General features: G+C 35.7%; 1 protein-coding gene across 1 annotated transcript in view; it reads left to right on the top strand.

Moving 5' to 3' along the window:
• The window catches only part of LOC145673417 (uncharacterized), a 755597-nt gene that overhangs the window by 309731 nt on the left and 422603 nt on the right, over positions 1-23263 (top strand). The window contains exons 14-15 of the mRNA XM_081743106.1: positions 14589-14820; positions 17059-17190. Coding sequence (XP_081599232.1) covers positions 14589-14820; positions 17059-17190 — 364 coding nt within the window. The remainder of the gene's footprint in view (positions 1-14588; positions 14821-17058; positions 17191-23263) is intronic.

The raw sequence follows: 23263 nt of genomic DNA, 5'->3' as shown, positions 1-23263 counted from the left end.
GCAAATGTCATCATAACAAATGAGCAGTTAGGAAAATAAGGACAACTTACTGACCAGGAGAGTGTGCTGCCATTCTTGAAAGAAACCTTGAAGAACCTTGGTAGTCGAATCTTCAAATCATAACTTGTTGTTAAAAGTGAGTCCTTTTATATGATTGTGGCAAGACACTTTCCCTTTCACCAAGTTGTTTACAAAGATTTATACTTCTGATGAAATATCTGGTTTTCAAAGAGTGTTGCTATTGCTTTTATGTTAAAATGAGTTTTAAAAAAGTTTTAATTATGCTCAAATATAATTATCAAATTTATATTAAACAACACACAGCCCTACTTGCTTGAAGCTAGTTCTTAGTCATAGTCTTAAGGACATGACTCAAAAAAAAGAACAGCTTTACATTTATTTTAATTATACTCAAATTTAATAAAATTCAACACTGAAGCAAGTAAGAATGAAATGCAAACTAATGTAAATTAATACAAATTGAAGCAAAGTGTTGCAAATTGCCTAGGACTTACTAATATATGCTGTGTGTAGTGATGGTTGCAAAGTCAAGGTATAATATATATAAGCATATGTAATTAAAGATAGCAACCAAATATTTGAGTATATACTGAAATAAAATAACTACATAAAGAATGCTAAAAAAAATATGTAAAATAATTGATATGAAATGCTTGACAATTAATATTGTTACGGGTGTTTTTTTTTTTTTTTGATATGATACCAGTACATTATTTTATTTTATGTATTCAAGTAAGAAGCTAAAATATTTATTTAATACAGAAGATAGTAATGCAGCTATAGACTTCTGGTACAGAAAAAATTTAGGTTTGGAGCATCTGGAGTGAATGGATGCTTGTACAAACTTCTGAATTACGAGAAGAGAGTCTTATCCGTGTGGCTGATGCTCTCTGGATGGACGTCGATGAGCGATGGCGTGAGAAGATGGAGCATCTTATGAGACGAAAACCATTGGACAGGAGCGTGCTGATTCTCATGGTCCGGACTCCATAGAATCACGCTGACTGCGTATCAGGCAGGGGCGACGTAACATGGTACATCCTTGAAAGCTGGTCCTCTGGGGTGATCAGTCCCAAAAGCTCGGCGAGGGATGACATGGCGTTGACTGAAGATGACTGGAAACCTTGGCTGGAAACTGATGTCGATGACTATGGCGAGATTCATCTTATGGAGTGATGCTGCGATGCGCTGAAGATGGTGTAAACGAGAGATGAACATCGGAAGTTTGCAGGATCCATTGTCGTGAAGAATGAGATCTTGAAGCATCATCTGGATGTCACCGCTGATGTGCTGTGAAGCTCTGAATCCTTGAAGACTGGAAGCTGGATATTAGATGTAGATGCTTGTTGAAACACCTGTAGGTCCATGGTGTACAGAAGCATGCTGGGCAAAACCATGTAGACGTCTGGGTGTAACATTCCCAAAGGCCAAATTAGGTACGGGGAATGGTCAAACCACCACGGCGAATTTGGAGAATTGCTACTGCAGCTGCTCTGGACAACTGATGGTGAATCTGGAGCCAAATCTGCGCTGTACGTCGGCCGCTCTTCTGTAAAACCTCTGGGGTGGAGCCTTCATTGTACTGCTGGATTGACATCTCCAGGGATGGGTAAACATAACAGGCTGCTACAAGACTGCATCCGGAACATCAGCTTCTCTTGGATACTGGAGCCTGGGCTGGCTGCATGGAAATCATCTTCTTCTGACTGGATAACAGCTGGGATGTGGTCAGCTGGATTGGGCTGCAGGAAGGCATCTTCTTCTTTACTGGAACACGCCTGGAAGGGCTGGCTGGAAAGATGGCCTCTTCATCTTAGCTTCTTATTAGTGTAGGATGTGAAACTGGTACTGGATCAGGAGCTGGACTGGCTGGTATTTCCTGGAAGCTGGATGGCATCTTTGGGAACTGGATGGCATCTTCTTCTTCTTATCGGTGAATGATGTTTGTTGTCTCTCTCTCTCTCTCTGGCCAGTGGTTGATGGCTTAGGACAGGGTGGGATGTAGGGTGATAAAACAAATATTAGTTTTAGTTAACGGGTAAATGAGGTTCAACATAAAAGTAATTATGTTAGGTGGGAATTTTTAATTTCACACCAAATGCTTGTATGTAAAATATTTTTTTTTGAAAATTATGCTTATTACTCTTGTTTGAACTATAAATTAATATTATATTTAAAAGTAAGTGCTGAAATAATAATTTGCAAAGAAAGCACTAATATGAACTAACTCAATATATGAATTACATTGTAAGTTTTTCTTTAGAAAAAGATCACATCATTATTGTAAGGTATGGTTTGTTGTGAGGTAGTTGGAGCAGAAGGAAAAGAATGCATGGGAAGTAGATGAAAGGTAGCAGATGGGGTTAGTGAATGGGAATGTACTTGTTTAAATTTCCGAAAAGTAGTGTATATTACACATTTTTGAAATATATAAAGACTTATGAGAATTAGGATGAGAAAGACTAAAGGAAGAATCGTTAATAAGGTAAAGTCATGGTAGGTTAATGCAAATGTGGGATGGGGCATAAAGAAGAAAAGAAGGAGAAATATTCTGGAATGGAAAATTGCAGTCTGTCAGTTACATGTCCCTGAGCGGTACTAACTCAATTTGTTGTGTTTGTTTTCGAGTAGCTTTCTGTCTTTTATATAATATAACTATCGCTACACTATTAGCTACAGATAACAGAAACTGTATACCAATGCTCGTCACTTGTACAGGAAAGACATACGAATCCGGGATAATTGTTGACCATGACATAGGTACATAGGATGAATTAATAGGAGTGATTTCCGTAATAGGTTGCGAATAATTTAGAGGGATGTTAGTAAAATTTAATATAAAAGGAAAAGTCCTATCTTTAGGTAGCTGAAAAAGGGTGTCAGTGACATGAAGGGTGTGATGTATAAGAAAGTGGTTATATTGAATTGTTCTGTTCAAACAAGGAGTAAATTGGGTGATCAGGATATTTGCGTATTGATCCACAATTGTTGTGTCACAAAGAATTGTGACATGTATTGTTTTGGTGCCATACGTATGAATCGGAAATTTTGAACCATTTGAGTGCAAATAATACAAATCAGTTTGTGGATTTGTAATAATGAATGAGGTTTCATTAATTTGAGTGATTGTCATATTTAAATCTAATGAACATTTAAATTCACAAACTTTTTTATATAGACCCGCTACTTTGGGGAAACGTAGGTGTGTAAGGCATAATGTTTCTTTAGAATGCTGTGCTGAGACCATAGGTAACTTACAGAAAAAAGGTTTATTTTGAACACTACAGAAGTGAGTGCTATAAGAATCCAAAGGAATGACCTGACTTTTTGAAAATATAACTAGATCAGATTTTAATTGTGGGAAACAGGTTGTAGCATTTGAAGCTACTGGATATTTAATTATTCTGTATAGTCTAAAATGTGTATAGGTTGGTAATACTGGAATTTTGACCGTGACATAAATCGCAACTGGTGTAACCTTGCATGAGACAGGAGCAATTTTGTAAGCTAAATCCGTGGTGAAAGAAGGATTAACCTTTTTTTGAGATCAATTCAGAATTTAAGAGTTTAAGATCTGATGTTAATGTGTTATAATGTACCAAAGTGGATGGCAAATAATTTTGAGTACAGGCGGTGTATACATCTCTATACAAATCCGATTCAAGAAGGGTGTGTAATTTAGAAATTAATAATTGATCTAAATTAAAGAAAATTTGGATGAATGAATGTATTATGTTATTATTATTTAAAACCTGAGAGGTGAGGTTATGTTCATGTTGTAATAAATTATTAAATGCTGATTGAACTTCTTGAAAGGAGTGTTTAGTTTGGGAAGCTAAACGGGAAAGCATACTACTCACATTAGTTAGTTGTGAATGTACCAAATAATTATTGGATTCTAAATGAGATATGTGCTGCCATATTTGGTGTTCATGCGTTTTAATGCTATCTATATCATCTTGTAATGCGACACCACCAAGCCATTGTAAAAAAGAACCTACAAATGGTAACAAATTTCTGGGATTGCGATTTGTGGTAGGCACAAATCCAAATCGAGATGTGTATGTGGCCATTTGTATATCTAAAGTAAGATTGTTAGCTGCCTGAATAATAGATGTGATCAAATCACAGTATTGAATGGTCCCAGTATTAGCACAAGAAACATTAAAGAATTGAAGATCTAAAGGGTGCATTTCGACCGAATATATTAAAGGCGCAAATGAGGAGTAAAGCAAAGCATTAGGAATGCGCGAAAATTCAGCTCCTATTTGTAGTTGGACACCTTGTGGATCAATAGCTTGGGTGAGATTAAAGGCTATGAATGCCATCAACATTAAACTAAAAGAAAAGATATACTATTTGTAATTAGAATTATTTTGCATGTTATTAAAGGAATCTTAATGATGTGCGTTCAGCCATATCTAGGCAAAATACTATGGTTATGCCTGTAGGGCTCTATAAATGAAAAGAAGTTTTATTAAAATTTACAATGAAAGAACGCACTTATTTTATCAAAGCAATGTAATAGTAAAGTAAATAAATGATTAACCTGTCCTTTATATGCGGCCATTGAATGAATGAACAATGAGACTGACTTCATAAATATTTGCGAGACGGTAGTTTGAAAAACGCTAGTTAAGCAAATGTAAAGTTAAAGCAAGGAAATATGTAATGTTCCTTTGATAAAGTACGGAATGTATCTTGGTATTACAGACTAAGTTCAGAAATTTCAAAGTAGTTAAAGTTCAAATTATTAAAGCAAAATAAATATATCTTACAAACAAATACATTAACAAATGGGAGCCAACTTGAGATTTGCATTCTCAAAACAAATGTACTATTTAATCACACAATTATAAATCTCAGTAGTATAAGTGAAGCCTGTTGTTGGAAGACCTACCAACAATCTGGCATAGCAAATGTCATCATAACAAATGAGCAGTTAGGAAAATAAGGACAACTTACTGACCAGGAGAGTGTGCTGCCATTCTTGAAAGAAACCTTGAAGAACCTTGGTAGTCGAATCTTCAAATCATAACTTGTTGTTAAAAGTGAGTCCTTTTATATGATTGTGGCAAGACACTTTCCCTTTCACCAAATTGTTTACAAAGATTTATACTTCTGATGAAATATCTGGTTTTCAAAGAGTGTTGCTATTGCTTTTATGTTAAAATGAGTTTTAAAAAAGTTTTAATTATGCTCAAATATAATTATCAAATTTATATTAAACAACACATCACAGTATTTATGGCCTTCATATTAACAAAGGAAACATGCCATCCAATTTTAAACTTTTCTTGGGATAATAAAGAAAGGAGAAGTGGACAGAGCTTCTGATGAAAGCACTATCCTTAATTCATATGGAGGGACAAGGGAAAGCCAAAAAATTCAGACAGCATGTCCAACATTACCGGCATTCGAACCCGCGTTGCTTCGCAATGGGGTCCTCTTCTTCAAACTCTCTTTCAACAATGTGAAAATTCCCATCTTTCAGATATTTAGCCACATAATACGGAACAAAACAGACTAGAATCACCGAAGGCACTGTGCTGGTTGACAGTATTATTTTATTTTCCAGAATAGGTAATATTTGCTTCACTTAGCCGAAGCATCTTTCTTGTAACGCGTTCCCTAATGAAGCAGTTGTTGAATTTCCTTTCTGTTGTTGTAGTTGGATTGAGCAAAGGAGTTAGTTATAAGCCAAGGGGCAATGGCGTATCCAGAGTCTCCCAGAAGCAAAGCTTGTGATCTGTTTTCTGCCATAACCATGCAAACAACTGATTTCATTCATATTCGCGAATCATGCACAGAACCTGGTCAGGAAGCATCCCACTCGTGAATTCCTCGTCACAATTACAAGTGGCTTGAACATTCTCCTTTACAATTTATATACTCATCCCCGTGTTCATGAGGCCGTTTAATTTCCACATGTATGCAATCGATGACTCCTATAGCAATTGAAAATTCTATTGTTGGCGCCATTTATTAATTGCTGTCTGCTGTGCAGCAAGAGTTGATGGGAACTTTATCCACCACGAGGCCTTCTCGACTATTTTCCCTAGAACTTTTGAAAATGTCACAGACACAGTACTCTGGTCCATACTTATGTCCTTCATTACTCCGCTTTGAAAATCGGGATCACTTTAAGTATCTAAAAAGAATCATCTTCTCTGTTCGTTAGTAAATACAAGCCGCCTCTAGTTTCGTTTGATTCTCCTAGGAAATAATTATTTAACCACTGCACGATTTCTTTATCAAAGCGATAGAGAGTTTCATAGTCCACTTCGAAAGTGTTTTGCGCTAATTGTATATTTTCTGTCATTGTTGCATACAATCATTTCCACAAAACGTCTTCACTTCACGGCTTGATTCATCAAATAAGGTAACTCAAGATTTTTGGAGAGAGTACTCCGAAGTGTGAGAGAGATCTCAGTTTTATTCATACGAAATTAGAGCCATCTCAATAGTGCTGACTCCTTGCTCAGACGCTGAGTGACCTCTCGAAGAACTTGCTGATCTTTCTCATCTTTATTCATGCCAAAAGGAGTAAACTCTCCAAAATTGGAGTAAACTCACCTTGCTCAACTTTATTCATAAGACCCCAAACTTGTTTCGCATGAACAGAAGCTAAGGAAGGGCTTTCGCTATGTAAGGTGGCCACACGTTCCACTTTTAGTGGGCCAGTCCCGCTATCGAAGAAATAATTGACCGAACGCAATAATGTCCCTCTTTGAGTCTGTAGTCCATGTCAGGATTTTACTTGCTCGCGAAAAGGTAATAAGTTGATTTGCTCAGGCAAGCTAACAGAAGTTGTTATAACGAAACCAACAAAGTAACTTCAGTGTTTCCAGTTCAACATTTGTGGCACCATATTGATTAGTTTAAGTAGAGCAGACTGCTTATGTAAAACTCACGTCACCAATCCCAAGTTTACTCATCTCCTCTTGGGAGGAATTGGATCTTTTTCCGTAGAAGTCAGAAATAGTATTAGATGTTTAATAAATCGGAAAACATTAAGGAATTGCTCAAAGAAGTTTAATGCCAAGCGACATTATTCAACTATGCTGCCGGGGGCGGGGTGACTCAATGGTAGAGCGTTCACCATGGGCGGCGATTAGGGGGGGCAAAGGGGGGCAGTTGCCCCCCCACTTTTCTGAAATGGCCTATTAATGTATATAGTTTCAACCAGGGAAATTTGTATATTAACATTGATATACAAATATTCATATTATTCTTGCCCCCCCACTTTTAACGTCCAATCGCCGCCACTGGCGTTCACCTCCGGTGCTTGAGGTCCCTAGTTCGATCCCAGCTTGTGCCCTGTGGACTTTGTAGTAGACAAACACCGTGCTCGTGGGTTTTCTCGCGGTTCTCCCGTTTCCTCCCACTTTCTTCATTCCACCATTTCACTCATTTCTCATTATCACCGTCTCCTTTAACATAACCGTGGGATGTTAAACTTAAAGATTTCATTTTTCATTTTTTCAACTATCACGCCAGTGAGTATGATAAGTTTGAAGGGATGAGAAAGCCCAGATTGCTACTAAAATGAAAAAAATAGGATGTTTACAAATGTACTAGCAACTATTATCTCTTCTTGTGGTATAGTGGTTAGCACATGTGCCATTGATGCAGATCGTCCCGGGTTCGATTCCCAGAAGGAGAGCACAAGAAGTAACTATAATCATTGACTTTCATTATTTATCCGTGTTTTTCAGCCTGAAAAGCATAACCATGGGTTTAAACGAATTTTTAATTTCACTTTTATAATAATAATAATAATAATAATAATAATAATAATAATAATAATAATAATAATAATAATAATAATAATAATAATAATAATAATTATTATTATTATTATTATTATTATTATTATTATTATTATTATTATTATTAGGATAAATTCTTAATAGTATTGTTTTTTTTATTATTCTGATAGTTGAAGGATAGGCAGTAACGTAGTAATACGTTACACATTTTCCAAATTTACTTGTTTCTGAAAAACTAGTCCGTAGATCACCGGTGATTAATAGCGGGTGGACGATATGAGCGTGATTACTTTCCAGTTACATCCAGAAGAATTATAAAATATATGCATTACTAATTTAATTTTTGTTTTGCTTTAAAGATTGTTGGAATGATTTTCTTTATACTGGATTACGAATAGTTTTTTGAATGATTATTTTATTTGAAACAGAAAATAAAATAATATTAAATTACTCTAAGTTTGTGAAACAGTTTCTGATAGATTATTTTTGTAGCTACATATTTACAGCACTTAGTGATAAGATAGCTACTGAAAAACAATAGAAATATGTAATGTTAAATATTCAAACTGCAGTATTGGATGTTGAACTTACATATAAATAGATACTATACTTTTAATACTAACATAAATACAATTTCTTTCTTTGCTTTCTCTATTTAAGTAGCCTTATGTCAAACATCCCGGGTAGCTGTTGCGTAGTCAGTAAGTGTCCCTGGTTCGATCTCCAATAGGGCCGGGAAATTTTTCTCATCCTATCTTCGTCATAATTCGGTTCTTCAGTTCACACAGAATTTCTAAAAGGAATACCTAGAGTAACCTGGGTTAGTAATGCGTGGTTCTAATTAAATCACTTTCACTATGTAAGCTTTTACTTTCACATGGTTCGTGGGTTAAGTAGACCAGTCCAATATGAGTTTGCAATTTACTTTCTATTTACATGTCAAGTGTAAAGTATTAACTCTTTTAGGATTTATAGTATATTTTTATACTATGGCGTAGTATCGTCTTTGACCGCTTATTTAGGTCCTATAAAAGGTATTTTTAAGCCGGTTTTTTTATGAGTCAAGTCAGGGTTTTCCCAATGTTTCCAGTTCAGGTGCATGATTACGGACATGTGAGTGGTACCGTTGGAAAGGGCTCGTTATACTGAAAATGGCATTTGAAGAATGACTGTAGGACCAATAGTAATGGCGCTAAGTTTATATATATATATATATATATATATATATATATATATATATATATATATATATATATATATATATATATATATATATGAAAAACTGGGTCACCTTTAAACTATCCATCATTGACTACTGTAGACCATTTGCTCTGGTATCTCCGCCCTATCCTGACATTATTCTGATAAAATCATTCACCGTACTCATCACTGACCTGCCCGCAGATATCAGAAAAGAAATCCAAGTGGTAATCGAGAAAATGCATCTTTAGCGACATTTTCCAGCCGAATCATAATACAATATATCTTGAATGAGATCCTATAGTAGTTTTACGCCCTTGTTAGTCCTAAAGAAGTTTCATATTCCTTGACAGAATGCACCCCAAACCTCTTTTTCTTTACCTTAAAGGATTGTCTCAAACTTGGAGTTTCTCAGGATCTATTTAGTCTGAGGCCTCACAAAACGGCCTCTTTAACTTTTACTTCGCTATGTCGGAGGATTTTTTCATATAAGTACTTAAATCCTGCTCGATTCTTAAACATGACTTTTATCATTTTGACAAGGTCAAGCTTGATATGTAAAAGAGGGATGATGAATTTACGCGGTTCTGCTCATGGTGGACACTGAGCACCCATTTCTTCAAGCTTAAAAGGTGCTCGCGGAGACCAGTCTTTCTCGATTAGTGCCAATCGCTTGCTCTGCTGTCCCATAGACAAATAAGACAACAGTACTTTAAATATCCCTGCTGCAAGCCCATCAACAGAGACACACTTTTAGGTTAGCGTAGACTAGCCAGTCTTGCTTCTTGTAGTTAATCCTCTCCAATAACTGCTTTAGATTGCAGTAAATCTCGTTCATATAGATAGCATATCTAATAAATACGCATGGAAGCTGATTCCCGTTATTCATCAAAACCAACTTGAGACTGTTTTAATGCGTCTATAAACAGACATAATTTATATGACTCATGTACAATGCTGGCTTCACATAGTAGGCCCTCAGTATCGCAGCTGAAAACAAGTCTTTTTTATTTCCCAATGAAATATTCGAAATGATGATCACATTTGCGAAATAAAGTCACTTGGACATTTTATTGAGAACATTTCCGGACGCTCGTCTGAATTTATAGAATAACTCTGTTGGAGACTCTGGAATAGAGAGACCTTCGGTATTTAAGATAGGTCATAGAGCAGATGGATTCTTACCCCGTACTGCACTATCCGCTTATTTTTCTTGGTGATGGCTACAGAAACTGATGGTGCCATACAAAAATAACAATCGTTCAAATGATTTGTAGCTCCTCACCCCCAAAAATTGGTCACAGCAAATTGCACTGGCTTTCACTTGCTATTATAACACTGAAACATATTTACTGTGCAAGTGCGGCAGCATACGTATGGCAAACTTGGTCACCTAACTTGCAACCAAAACACAAATGTTAAGGTTTCCCATCAATTGCACTAATACTCTTTTTCTGTGCAGCAAATATCACTTTATTGCAAAAATAAGAAAATTTAACCTATTAGTTAAGACTATTAATACATTTGGAGGTATTGCTTTTGTTGAATTTAAACTCATTCACTCACTTGCTATAACCAACAACAATCAACAAGTACTAACTTCTGTATGCTGCAAAAAATAGGGATGAACTAAAAGGTACTGTGTTGGAACTTCTTTATACAGAAACTATAGCGTAATCTCATCCGTAGCGTAGCATCAATTTACTGATGTCCTCTATTAAAACTTAGCGCATATAGGGGCAACGAAATAGTATGACCTTAGCACATATGGTGCACTAACAACCTCTTTGCGTATATGACATAAACTTAGTGATCTTACGCGTAATTTAATGCTAATATAATTAATTAATTAATTATATTACAAAATTGCACCTACACAAGAAACAAAATCTTCATATCCCTGCAACGAGAACCTATCAATGTTTCTCAATGTGAGGTTAGTATTCAGTACTCTCAACTCATCCAGAATTCGATACCTTAACTTCAGAAGCAATTTTAATGTTGCACGGTTTTATCCATAATGATATTTTCTTTACGGCGTCGAATTGTACCTTCCCATTAGGGTAGTGTGGTACAATTTGTGCTTTTAGGATTTTGTGTGAAAAACAAATGCTTACACTCTTTTGTTTTAAATTTAATAACTTGTTGCTTCAATATCCTTAATATTAATGAAGTGGTTTAGTCCAATAGGCGGTATCATGCGTCAAAAGAGCTAATTTATATTTATTTTATTTTGTGATACCTAGGTAGTTATTGCTTCAATTTTACGTGAGTTTGTCGGTGGGTCAGGAAGTTCCTTATCCAATGAATAATTGTTGTAGAAAGGACAGATCTGTTAATTTTAAGTATGACACCATCATGCAAAACATTATCAAAAGCTTCAAATAGGTCGAAAAAATACCATCAGCCTTTAGAGTTTTTCGGTATCATTACATATGCTAAGTGCAGTTTGTACATTTTAAGGCATGGGGGCCGACAGCAAGAGTGCTGAGTGGTTCAAACACTCATTACAGATTTGCGTTGAATTCATTTTGAACTTAGAACACAAGACGTTATGATTTACTCTATAAGTGCTAAGTCGTGAGTACCTAGTGCAACATTTTAAACTCTATGTCCATTTTGTTCTTAGACCTTTTGAATGTGGAAGATCGTCCTTCTAGTAAGTTTGCTCTAATCGTCCTTCTAGTAAGTTTGCACTCTTCAACAAATTTTGATCGAAAGTATGTAAATTCTTTGAAATTGCGATTTTTACATTCATTTAAGCATAATATGAAAGGAAATGATAATAGAAGAATTTTCTTAGCTCAGGTTGTGAAAAAAACGCCCTTGTACAACAGTAGCTGTATATATACAAATGTATTAATATTTATAGAACATTTAAGCAAAATCCTTGTAAAAACCTACATTTCACTCTTTTATCTATTTCACTGTGATGTGATAAGCTGGGGAGTTAAGAAGTACCCTAACCTATAGCTTTCTATACCCTTGTACTTCCTTTTTCAAAATTGCGCAAATATCAGTTTCACAGCGATACAGAAAATAAATTAACCGTGGTTAAGTTAAACATTAACAATTCTGTAATAAAAATCAGTATTAACATCAAAACATGAAAAATATGTACAAATACCTTTTTGTGCAAGAACTACATTGCAATGTAGACAAAAGTTTCAAGTGATCCCTTGTACAGGATTATGTTTATTTTATTTTGAGCGTCTTCGCTTGGCTTGCCTTTTGTAGGTTACATCTGAAGCATCCCTTGCAATAGTCCAACAGTAGTCGGCCAATATGTTAGAACTCCACTTTCCCTCATATCTCTTCTCCATGGCTGCAATATCTTGATGGAAACGCTCACCATGTTCATCACTTACTGCTCCACAATCTTCGGGAAAGAAGTCTAGATGTGAATGAAGAAAGTGGAGTTTCAGAGACATATTGCAACCAAGATTTTCGTAGCACAATAACAACTTTGCTACCAGTTGTTTGTAATTTGTTGCTCGGTGTCTTCCCACGAACTGTGAACAAACACTTTTCAAGCTTTCCCACGCAGCTTTTTCCTCACCTTGGAGAATTTCGTCGAACTTGTGATCTTTGAATAGTTGCCTAATCTGTGGCCCTATGAAAACACCCTCTTTAACTTTGGCATCACTTAATCGAGGGAATTGTCCTCTTAGGTACTTATAGGCCTCATCCTCTTGGTTCATGCTCTTAACAAAACTTTTCATAAGACTTAATTTAATATGTAGAGGGGGAAGCAAAATTCGGTTACGATCTACCAGTGGTTCATGCTGCACATTTTTCACTCCCGGCTGAAGAGTTTCTATGGTTCTCCAATAACTTTTGCGGTAATGAGATCCAAGATCTCTACTGTCCCATTCACATATAAAGCAACAATACTTTGTATACCCTAACTGCATACCTAGCAACAGTGCTATTACTTTAAGGTCACCACAAATGAGCCACTGAAAATCGTAATATTTAATGGCTTGAAGTAAACGTTTCGAGTTTTCATAAGATTCCTTCATATGAACTGCGTAATCTACAGGAATTGAAGGAAGTTCATTTCCAATATGTAAAAGCACTGCCTTTAAACTCACCTTGGACGAATCTATAAAGAGCCTCCACTCCCTAGGTTCGTAATTAATTTTAAGTGCCCTCATGAGACCATTTACATCTGTACATGCCACAAGTGTGTCTTCCATAGTAAAAAATGAAGTGAACATCTTCTCCCTATTCCGATACACTGAAATATTTACTTTTTCCTGCAATAAATTCCATTGCTTTAAGCGTGACGCTAAAATTTCGGCTTTGCTTTTCGAGAGGTCCAAGTCTCTGATTAGATCACTTAGTTCCTCTTGAGTAAGTCTATGTGGTTCACATGGAGGTTCTTCTACAACAAACGTAGGGTCCTTGGAAGTACTTGATTCAGGAGCTTCAACTTCTTGATCATCATCAGAAAAAAGATCGTATTCTTTAGGTGGGTCAAGAACAAGTAGTCCTTCTCCATGTGGAACAGGGCGCATTGCAGAAGGAATGTTAGGATAGATCAAGCCCCGCTTCTTCTTCGTGGAAATTCCCTTCTTGACGGAAGGAAGCATACAAAAATAACAGTCTCTGATGTGGTCGCTTGGCTCCCTCCAAATCATGGGCACTGCAAAAGGCATTGAGCGCCCCTTCCCATTAATCCAATTTCTTAGATTGCTGGCACAAGTGTTACACACAATGTGGGTGCCCAAGATTTATCTTGGTCTCCAATTTTACAACCAAAGTAATATTGATAGGCTTTTCTTATTAGTGGTGTTATAGTCTGCTTTTGTGAGGAAAATGTCACTTCCCCACACACGTAGCAGAAGCTATCTGCTCTGTTTACACAATTTCGCGGCATTTTTGTTTATTGAAATCCTCAAAATGTCACTTGAAATAGTTCTGACAACTATTTAAAAATATACATTCGAAATACCAGTATTTTTGCGTACTTGTAGTTGTATTTTTATGTCCTGCACTACACAAACGTCACACCCAAAACGCTGATAACTGCATTAAATCTGTCTTTTCTAACAATAGCAGAACACTACTGAGATAAGGAACACAATGAAACCAAGCGTTCATATAGTTTCTCCAGTGTTGCCGGATCAGTGTAACATTTTACCCCAAACGAAGCGAATATATTTATTTTTAAAGCGTTATTATTAGACATGCCTGTAAAACGAGAAGTAGAGCTAATATTCGAATATAACTTTCAAATTCGTGATCAGCACCACAAAATCAATAAGAATTAGCTGATTTTGTTCAATTTATATTTTCGTTGTTGAACAGTGTAATTGGTATCGTGATTCCAACAAATCGACACAAAGTTACAAATATATCTTAACGCACTGATTCCACGTTGTGGAAGACTTTAACTCAGAGTCCAAACTCACCTACTAAGTCAATGCTTCAATCTTGCCATTTGATGGAGCGTTAGACTTCAAGTATCATAACGGTTTATACACATTTATCTGGAATTACTGTATATCCTTTCTCTTCCTAAACATTTTTATAGCGACAATGAACACAAAATCTTTATTGAATCGTTTTCGTAATTATTTCTTTTTTCAGAACACAGTTTCATGAGATGGTATCCGATCTTTTATCCTTTATAAAGACAAAAGGTGTTTCCCCTGATTTCATTGTTAGAATTAGGAGAGCATTAAAAAGACAATGGGTATATAATCGAGATAAGCATACCATACATGGACGTTCCTACATAGATGAGCTACCTGAGTCTTTACGAAGAAGTTTACTCACTGAAACTGTCATTAACATATTAAAACAAGTACCATTTTTTCAGGTAAGACTTTTGGAATAAGATTTTGTTAGAATTTACAAGGAAAATTATTATTTCGTACTTTATAATTTGATTTTGCTAAAATGAAATCTTCTATCATATAGTCTGTATTTAATTTTGAATCTAAGATTATAATTTTAATATTTTTTGCAGGAGCCTTTGCTACTATTATATTGCAGATTTTCTTATTTTCATTGGGTAATCTTCAATTAAAGTATTATTTATTTCATAAGTTTTCAATAAGATTGCATAGACACAATAAATCAAAGTTATTATAATATGGGCAGCGGCACAAATCTGTCTTCAACATTGGGGCCGTTCAATATTTTTTTTAAGCGATGTTCAAAATTTTTATGAAAAACAATGCTGTGGAGTATCAAGGGAACAGAATTGTCTTCAACATTGGGAGGCGGGAAGATTTAGGGCTTGTTCTGGGGAGACATCAATTTCATTTCACTTTTCTTTGTTGCAATCGCACACAAATCATAACATTTGTCCCCAAATCCAAATTTCAAATCGGGTTATTAGGGGCGGACAGTCCTCTCTAATTCCAAAATTGGAGGGGACATGTCCCCCTTATTCCCCCTTAAGGGATTTGCGCCAGTGAGTATGAGTAAAGTAACTTTGGATACCTGACAATAATAAGTGAGTAGGAAGGACTAAAATTTTTATGAGATCGCAAATCCATTGTATGATTCTTTTTCCGTAAGGGTTTGCGTGAACGCTACACAGAATTTGCCTTTAATCTTGCGATATTAGGTATAGCAATTAGAATTAATTTTCGTCCCTACTTTATGTTGCGGTCTACAAATTTTGCGAGGACAAGTACTGAATTACCTCCTATGTCAACAATCGATTACTCTGTCCAGTAAACGTAGTGCTGGATCATACATGAATAAACTAGGTCTTCTGAACGACATAGTCATTTTAACTAGTAAGGAACTAGCTCGTTCGTTTTGATCTGCTTTTTCAAGGTAACCGTGACTTCAGCTCCAAAAGCAGCTTCAGTCTTACATACAGTTCATAGCGCCACATAGCCCTATGACTCTGGCACCAATAGCTAATAACATGCAATGAATGGTCGTAAGATACTTACAGCGCCGAAATAGATAATCTAAAATAGAATGGAATTAAGAAAATCACCCATTACAGTGACTTCTAGAACTTCACAGTAGAAACCTAAGATTAATCATCAGTAACTCTCACACTCAGTCCAAATCTTCAGGAAGTTCTTGGATAACACATTTTCTGATGGAAGTGCCATGCCAATGCTGGAGTTAGACGTTCTCGGCCGGTAGTGTGGATTGTGCGAACAGATAAAACCTTGTGTTTATTATGCTGACACACCTCAGCAGATGAAATCAACAGTCCCGGGTTCGATTCCCGGTGGGCGCACTCGGTCAAAAAAGTGTAAAAACTTTTTGAGGCCAGCCATCCTAAGAGATTTTTCTAGGTTTTCCTCATTCACGCCAGGCAAATGCCTAATTTATAGGTTCCAGGCCGCTTCCTTCCTTCCCTTTTCCCGGACAGTGTGCTCGCTAAGGAACGTCATTCCTCAACCTGACGGGCTAACTGGACATAGATGCTGAAAACCCAGAAATCTAAATCCTAAATCCCTAAATGAAAGCAACAGTTATCAGTCGAAGTGAGTCACCGCATTAAACACGGATGTTTCACCTGTTAGCATGATCGAAATTACCATCCGAGGACGCCAAACTCCATTGTTGGCATCGTGATGCCATCAGAAAATATGTTATCCTGGAATTCCTCGTAAATTTGAAATTCTTTACTCTCAGTGCAAAGATAGTATTCCTTTATTCTTGATAGGTAATCTAGAAACAGATCTGAGATGAAGAAAGTGGGGAACAGACATTCTGTGACGTCTATCGGATTGCATGGGAACTCAATGAACGGAAGCATTTCTTTTCATCACGTTATCGGGGCTGTGAATGACAACCCCGCTTCAACACTGAATTCATCAACCAGTTCAAAAATGAATTGGCTGGCACGTTCGAACCTTTCCCGTTTCGGTGCCATTGTGAATGAACTATCTCTACCTGAAGAGGAGAGTTCCTCACATCACTTATTAAATGCTTTAATTTTGAGCAGGCGCATAGATCAAAATCTATGACACAATGTAGAATTGTATTTGTAGTTAATTATGTTTGACTTGATCACAATACCGATGTTCAATATTGCAATTATGAATTATCTTAAGAAATTACATTTTGTCTCTCGTAGGAATGCTCAGAAGAATTTTTATATGAAGTGTCCAAACGCATTCGCCGTTATATCGTATCTCCAGGAGGAATTATCTTATACGCAGGAGCATATGGAAAAGATATTTATATAGTTGAAATGGGTTACGTGATGGTGAGTAGTATAACCATTACACTTAATGTAAGTCAGTAAAATTGGGTGCAGTTTTTAAGTCGCTTGACGGGACGTTCCATGTCAAAACAACTCACCAGACTTGACCATCTCAGATTTTTGTAAAAATTGGTGCACAGCTTTATTACAGTGAAAGATGAAAAATCCCGTATTACTCCTCTCCTCCCGAAAGTGTCCCATACAGGGTGTTCAAAATTTCAAAAAAGGGCATTTTTCCGTTACAGTGATTATCAAAAATTGTCATAAAATGGTGCACTATAGACATGAAACAAACAACATTCTATAGCTTAAAGATTGCTCTACAAAAAATTGTATTATATCAAAAAAGCTTGTATAATTAAAAATAAGACTTCAAAAACTCAAAGTAAAATTTGAATTTTGAATTTCGCACAGAAATGTCACTGTGAATTTATTCAAAATTGTACAGATTGTAGTCTCATATATGTACTAAAACACTAAAAAGTTGTATTTTGGGCATTCAATGGGATCCGATTCATAATTCAACATAAACCAAACATTGCAAGATATTGACCATGTGAATATCTGAGTTCAGATCGATAACCATTTGCCTGTAGCTATTTACCTGCAGCACCAAACGAATTTATATTCAACTTGATTTGATTATTGATGTGTTTACTTGAATTTACACAGTTATCCACCTTCCGAGTTATTTAGACAGGTATTACGTTTCGGAACAGTTCTCAATACAGGCCATTATTCTTGTTAGTCACTATGGTTGTTTCTAAATTTATGTTGACAATATTGATACGTTATTTCCATTCCTTTGTTTCAGAATAGCTGTTACAAACACGTGGAAGCGTATCATTGTAACAGGAAAAAGAACTTATTATGAAAGGGAGGGGTATGTTTCCCTCCCTTTCACAATAGATATCAAGTGTGTTTGTAAAACACTGTGGCACTGCTCACAATCAGATCACATACTTTCAGCACAAACAATTAGTCAACAAATTGTTTTTTTCTGTTTCAGTGATGCGCTTTCACATGTTTGTAACATCAATCCTGAAACAAAGAAATGGAAATAACATGTATCACTGTTGCCAATATAAATTTAGAAACATTCACACTAACAAGAATAATGGCCTGTATTGAGTACTGTTCGGAAACGTAATACCTGTCTAAATATCTCAAAAGGTGGATAATTGTGTAAATTCAAATGAATATATCAAGAATCAAACCAAGTTGAGTTAAATTCTTTTGGTGCTGCAGGTATATAGTTACAAGCAAATGGTTATCGACCTGAACCCAGATATTCACATGGTCAATATCTTACAGTGTTTGGTTTATGTTGAATTTTGAATCGGATCCCATTGAGTGCCCAAAATACAACTTTGTAGTGTTTTAGTACACATATGAGATTACAATCTGTACAATTTTGAATAAGTTCACAGTGACATTTCTGTGCGAAATTCAAAATTCAAATTTTACTTTGAATTTTTGAAGTCTTATTTTTAATTATTCAGGCTTTTTTGATATAATACAATTTTTTTTGTAGAGCAATCTTTAAGCTATAGAATGTTGTTTGTTTCATGTCTATAGTGCACCATTTTATGACAATTTTTGATAATCACTGTAACGGAAAAATGCCATTTTTTGAAATTTTGAACACTCTGTATGGGACACTTTTGGGAGGAGAGGGGTAATACGAGATTTTTCATCTCCCACTGTAATAAAGCTGTGCACCAAATTTACAAAAATCTGAGATGGTCAAGTCTGGTGAGTTGTTTTGACATGGAACGTCCCATCAAGCGACTTAAAACCTGCACCCAATTTTACTGACTTACATTAAGTGCCCAAAATACAACTTGTGGTGTTTTAGTACACATATGAGACTACAATATGAACAATTTTGAACAAATTCACAGGGACATTTCTGTGTGAATTTTAGAAGTATTATTTTTAGTTGTGCAGGTTTTTCAATATAGTACAACTTGTAGAGCAATCTTTAAGCTTTGGAATGTTGTTTGTTTCAGGTCTTTAGTGCACATATTAACAATTGTATGACAATTTTTTATAATCACTGTAACGGAAAAAATGCCCTTTTTGAAATTTTTGAACACCCTGTATGGGGATACTTTCAGGAGGAGAGGGATAATATTTGGGACTTTGTTTTATCTCGCACTGTAATAAAGCTGTGCACCAATTTTTAGAAAAATATAAGATAGTCAAGTCAAATTTTGTCATTTCGTTGGTTGATTTCACATGGAACGTCCCCACTAGCCGTTTAGCGACAAGAGAAACAGTTGCTGGTAGACGTAAACAATACGCTATGGTGTGGTTTGTGATAGGAATGGCGAAAAATTTTTCAATCCGGATATCCCGGACCCAATGAGATCTAGATCCGGATCTTCCCGGATCTGGACCTAGATTCGCATCTCGGATCCGAATCCCAGATCAGGACCTGGAACCAAAAATTCGGATCTCAGATCTTGCTTAATTATAATATCTAAAATTCGTCAATACTTTTTTCAGACTCACTAATAGATGCTGTGCTTTTAAATGGTTGCATAACTTATTTGTACTACCTTTGTTCTTTAGTTTATTTTAACCTTGTTGAATTTTCTGTTGAAGTCTTTGGAAGTAAAATGCTTCCAACTTTGACTTCTTCCCATTTCAGAGTATAGCAAATTTAACCTTCTGAAAGAACTGATGTAAAGGGTAACAGACTCTTCTATTCGGCTCCTATTCAAAACTTAATGTTAGTTTTACATTGAAAATAATTATTTTATTCTTAGAAAATAAACTTCACTATTTTCTCATATACAAAAATGATCTTTTAGATGAGGCTCTTCCAATGGCAGGAATACTAGTAAAACAAACTATTTATTGTAGTTTCTGTCTTACTAGAGTTCAATCATCAACAAATTTAATTATGAGTATCTTTCACTTCAAAGGTACAACAAAAATATAGAGTGGTTGGCGTGGCACCACAGTAAGTTTTTAAACACGAGAATTTCAGAAAAGCTTTGTAGTGTAGGTATATTATTAGTTATTATTAAAAGTGTTCATTGTATGACATTTATCACCTAAGTTATGGCTTGCCCTTCTGAGGTCGGGGGCTTGTCAAAGGAGTAACTAAAAATAGATTTCTGTTATTTCTTCTTTACCCTCCAGGTTTCTTTCATCATACATTGCAGGACGTAACCAAAACGTATTCATGCATCGTATCATTGATGTGTTTTGTATTTTGTATATTAAAGTCTTCAAAAATATTTATCACATTCACATTTGTTCATGTGATCTCAGGTTCAATTCCCGGTGGGAACATACATGAGACAATAGGAAGCAAAAACAATATGAAAATAATACTTAAAAGTCAAGAAATTGATATTAAAACTTAAGCTATCTGTTGGGCCTGTAAGGCTGTAGTTAAATTAACCCACATGTTTCATGAAGATACATTTTGTCACTATTGTTTATTTACTATAAAATATAAGTTATCAGATATATCTCAAGAGGCCATTTTACACTGTAGTAATCAACAGATGAAAAGAAAATTGAAAAAAAGTGAAAGGAAGGTCTCCAGAGCCTTAGATTAAGGTGATAACTCAGCATTTGGGTACTGTAACTGAGGAACAACCCTGCAAAATCCTCAGTCAGGATGGCCGGTCTCCGAATTGGAACCCAGTATCGCCCAATTGCGAAGCAAGAATCCTAAAAAGTTGCCTAAGCTCGCTCGGTATTATTATTATTTTTTAGCTAATACTTAACGTAATGTTCTAAAATTAGTGCAAATTAAACCTTACTTTTTTATTGCTGATGTTGTAGTTAAGAGGCCTACATGAGACATCAGTCCCCCGGTCCCAGCTACCATTAAATAGGCCTTGCTGAAGAAGGAATACTAAAACTGGAATTCAGGAAGTGGGGGTGAATAGTTTAATGAGGACGATAAAAACTATGTACGATACAAAAACTGACTAATTATGACTTCATTACAGATATATTCACTTACATATGCCAATTAATGTTTCTCTGATATAGGGTACTCTTATTTTCTAAAGTATCAGGAAAAAGTCCACATTTGTTCACGAACACACTAACCACGTGCCCATGGGTATAACGTCCGTGCAAAGAAACATAGGCAAAACTAGAAAAAGTAGGGAAAACAAGGCGGAAAATGATAAAAACGCTCTTCAAGTAAAAACAAAAGCTAAAAATAACTAAACTCAGAGTTACGAAAGATGTTGACTACGGGCACCGAAGGCACGCGCTAACACTGTATTTTTTTTAAAAAAAAGTAACCGCTTTTTACCAAATTAGCCTATCTCTATTTAACCTGCTGAACGTTTTGCTTGGATTATAACGTAGCCTTCACGACACCACATAGACATACAGTAGAAGTAAACGAGGACAGTTTAGAACACTCATGCCCGTAGCGGGATCCGATTCCACAATACTCACAGCAAACGATCCACAGCCTAATGTCATAGAGCACTAGATTATGCCTGACGGGTTTTCTTGGCTAAGCGAGAGCACATTTAATATAACTGATTATTTTAAATGTAGCTCCTATATACTGATAAGTCTTACGTATCAAGTATTCCCTGTGATAATAACGTACTCTCTCTGTCTTCTGTAGACGAAAAGTTATAGTTAGCCACGTTATGTAGTACAGAGGTCCGTTCTGATCCTCTAACAGCCGCTGGTGGTGATAATCAAGGTTGATCTCCCAAACCCAAACTGAGATATTGATGTTACTGGAACGGTTGAAAAGTCATCGCGGGTAAGTGAATTGCTCACTTGTCAGGATGAAGGGCGCTGGTGATGCGAAATGCGAGACTGTCAGAGGTACTACTTACAATAATTGTGTTTATAATTTCCTGTGTTGTTAGAAACCCTCTTCAAGAAGAAGGTTAACTATTAATCTTATGTTTGAAAATGTTACATAAGGAATTTTATTGTTATCTTTAGGTTGCATACAAATCTCTTCTTTCCGGAATTATCGGATTTATTTTAACGCTTAACTTTCACATCTCTTCTGATTAACGAATATTTAAGTAAAGATTGTTCTAGTGATGTTTTAATCATTTCGAACCAACTATATATATGGTTAGTCTTGTTATATGGAAATACTTGAGACCAGAAGCAGTCTACAGGCTAAGTCCAGAAAAGTCTTGGCTGATCTACTGATGAACCACGTCTTTCCGCAAGGTGAATTGTGGCAATCCGATACCCACATGAGGAAAACTTTTGGTCCAATATGAAAGCTTCCATAAGAACTAGCACCCTAATCAGTAGAATGCGCCTTGCTATTTCTCACCAATGTGAATATGCTTAACTTTATTGTTAGAAATGAAAAAGCCTTTATTTCGAATAAATCGCCACAACAGTTTTCACATTTGAACACAACACTCATGAAAAGTTATGTTAAAGCGCGACTTACCCCTGAGAAAGAATATTTATCTTTTTTAGTTTCTGGTGTTCCCCAAAGTATTTGCGGAATTCGTTCGCATTACATCGGCTACAATCATGGTACTAGGACATCTTTCGGTTTCCAGATCTCAAATATTTGTCATGTATTCAGCCCGATTCTATGTATGAATCCGAAATTTCAAATCTAGGTAGGTGGCATCAAAATTCATGCTTTATTCTCGGTGTCATATTGTGATTTACTCAATAATTATTAAATATTTTTGTAAGATACACATTTGATATTTTGAGCAGACTGAGCAAGATAAATAGACGTATATGAATAGATTAAAAAGTAGTCAATATTTGTCTTAACTGCCAATGAAATAGCTCTCTTGAGGAATTTTAAATATTCGAGTTTTGTATTCCGGTTTCAAGTGTATTCTGGTTTCAGATATTTCAAATTCTAGCTATATGTCTCGGTCCTGGAACCGGCTACGAATCTAGATTTGACATTCGAACTCTCATCCGGATCAAATCAGATTTTTTAGTAAGGTATATATTTGATATTTCGAGTAGACTGAGGAAGTCAAATAGACTAGTCAATATGCGTTTTAATTTTCTATTTTCTTCTCCATTGTCAGGACTTACTTTTGAGGAATTTAAATATTGAAATTTATCATAATTT

This window comes from Thermobia domestica, chromosome 16, assembly GCF_964235325.1.
Source record: "Thermobia domestica chromosome 16, izTheDome1.hap1.1, whole genome shotgun sequence".
Lineage (NCBI taxonomy): Eukaryota > Metazoa > Arthropoda > Insecta > Zygentoma > Lepismatidae > Thermobia > Thermobia domestica.
Note: the sequence above shows the minus strand (reverse complement) of the source record. Positions and strands in the feature narration are given on the sequence as shown.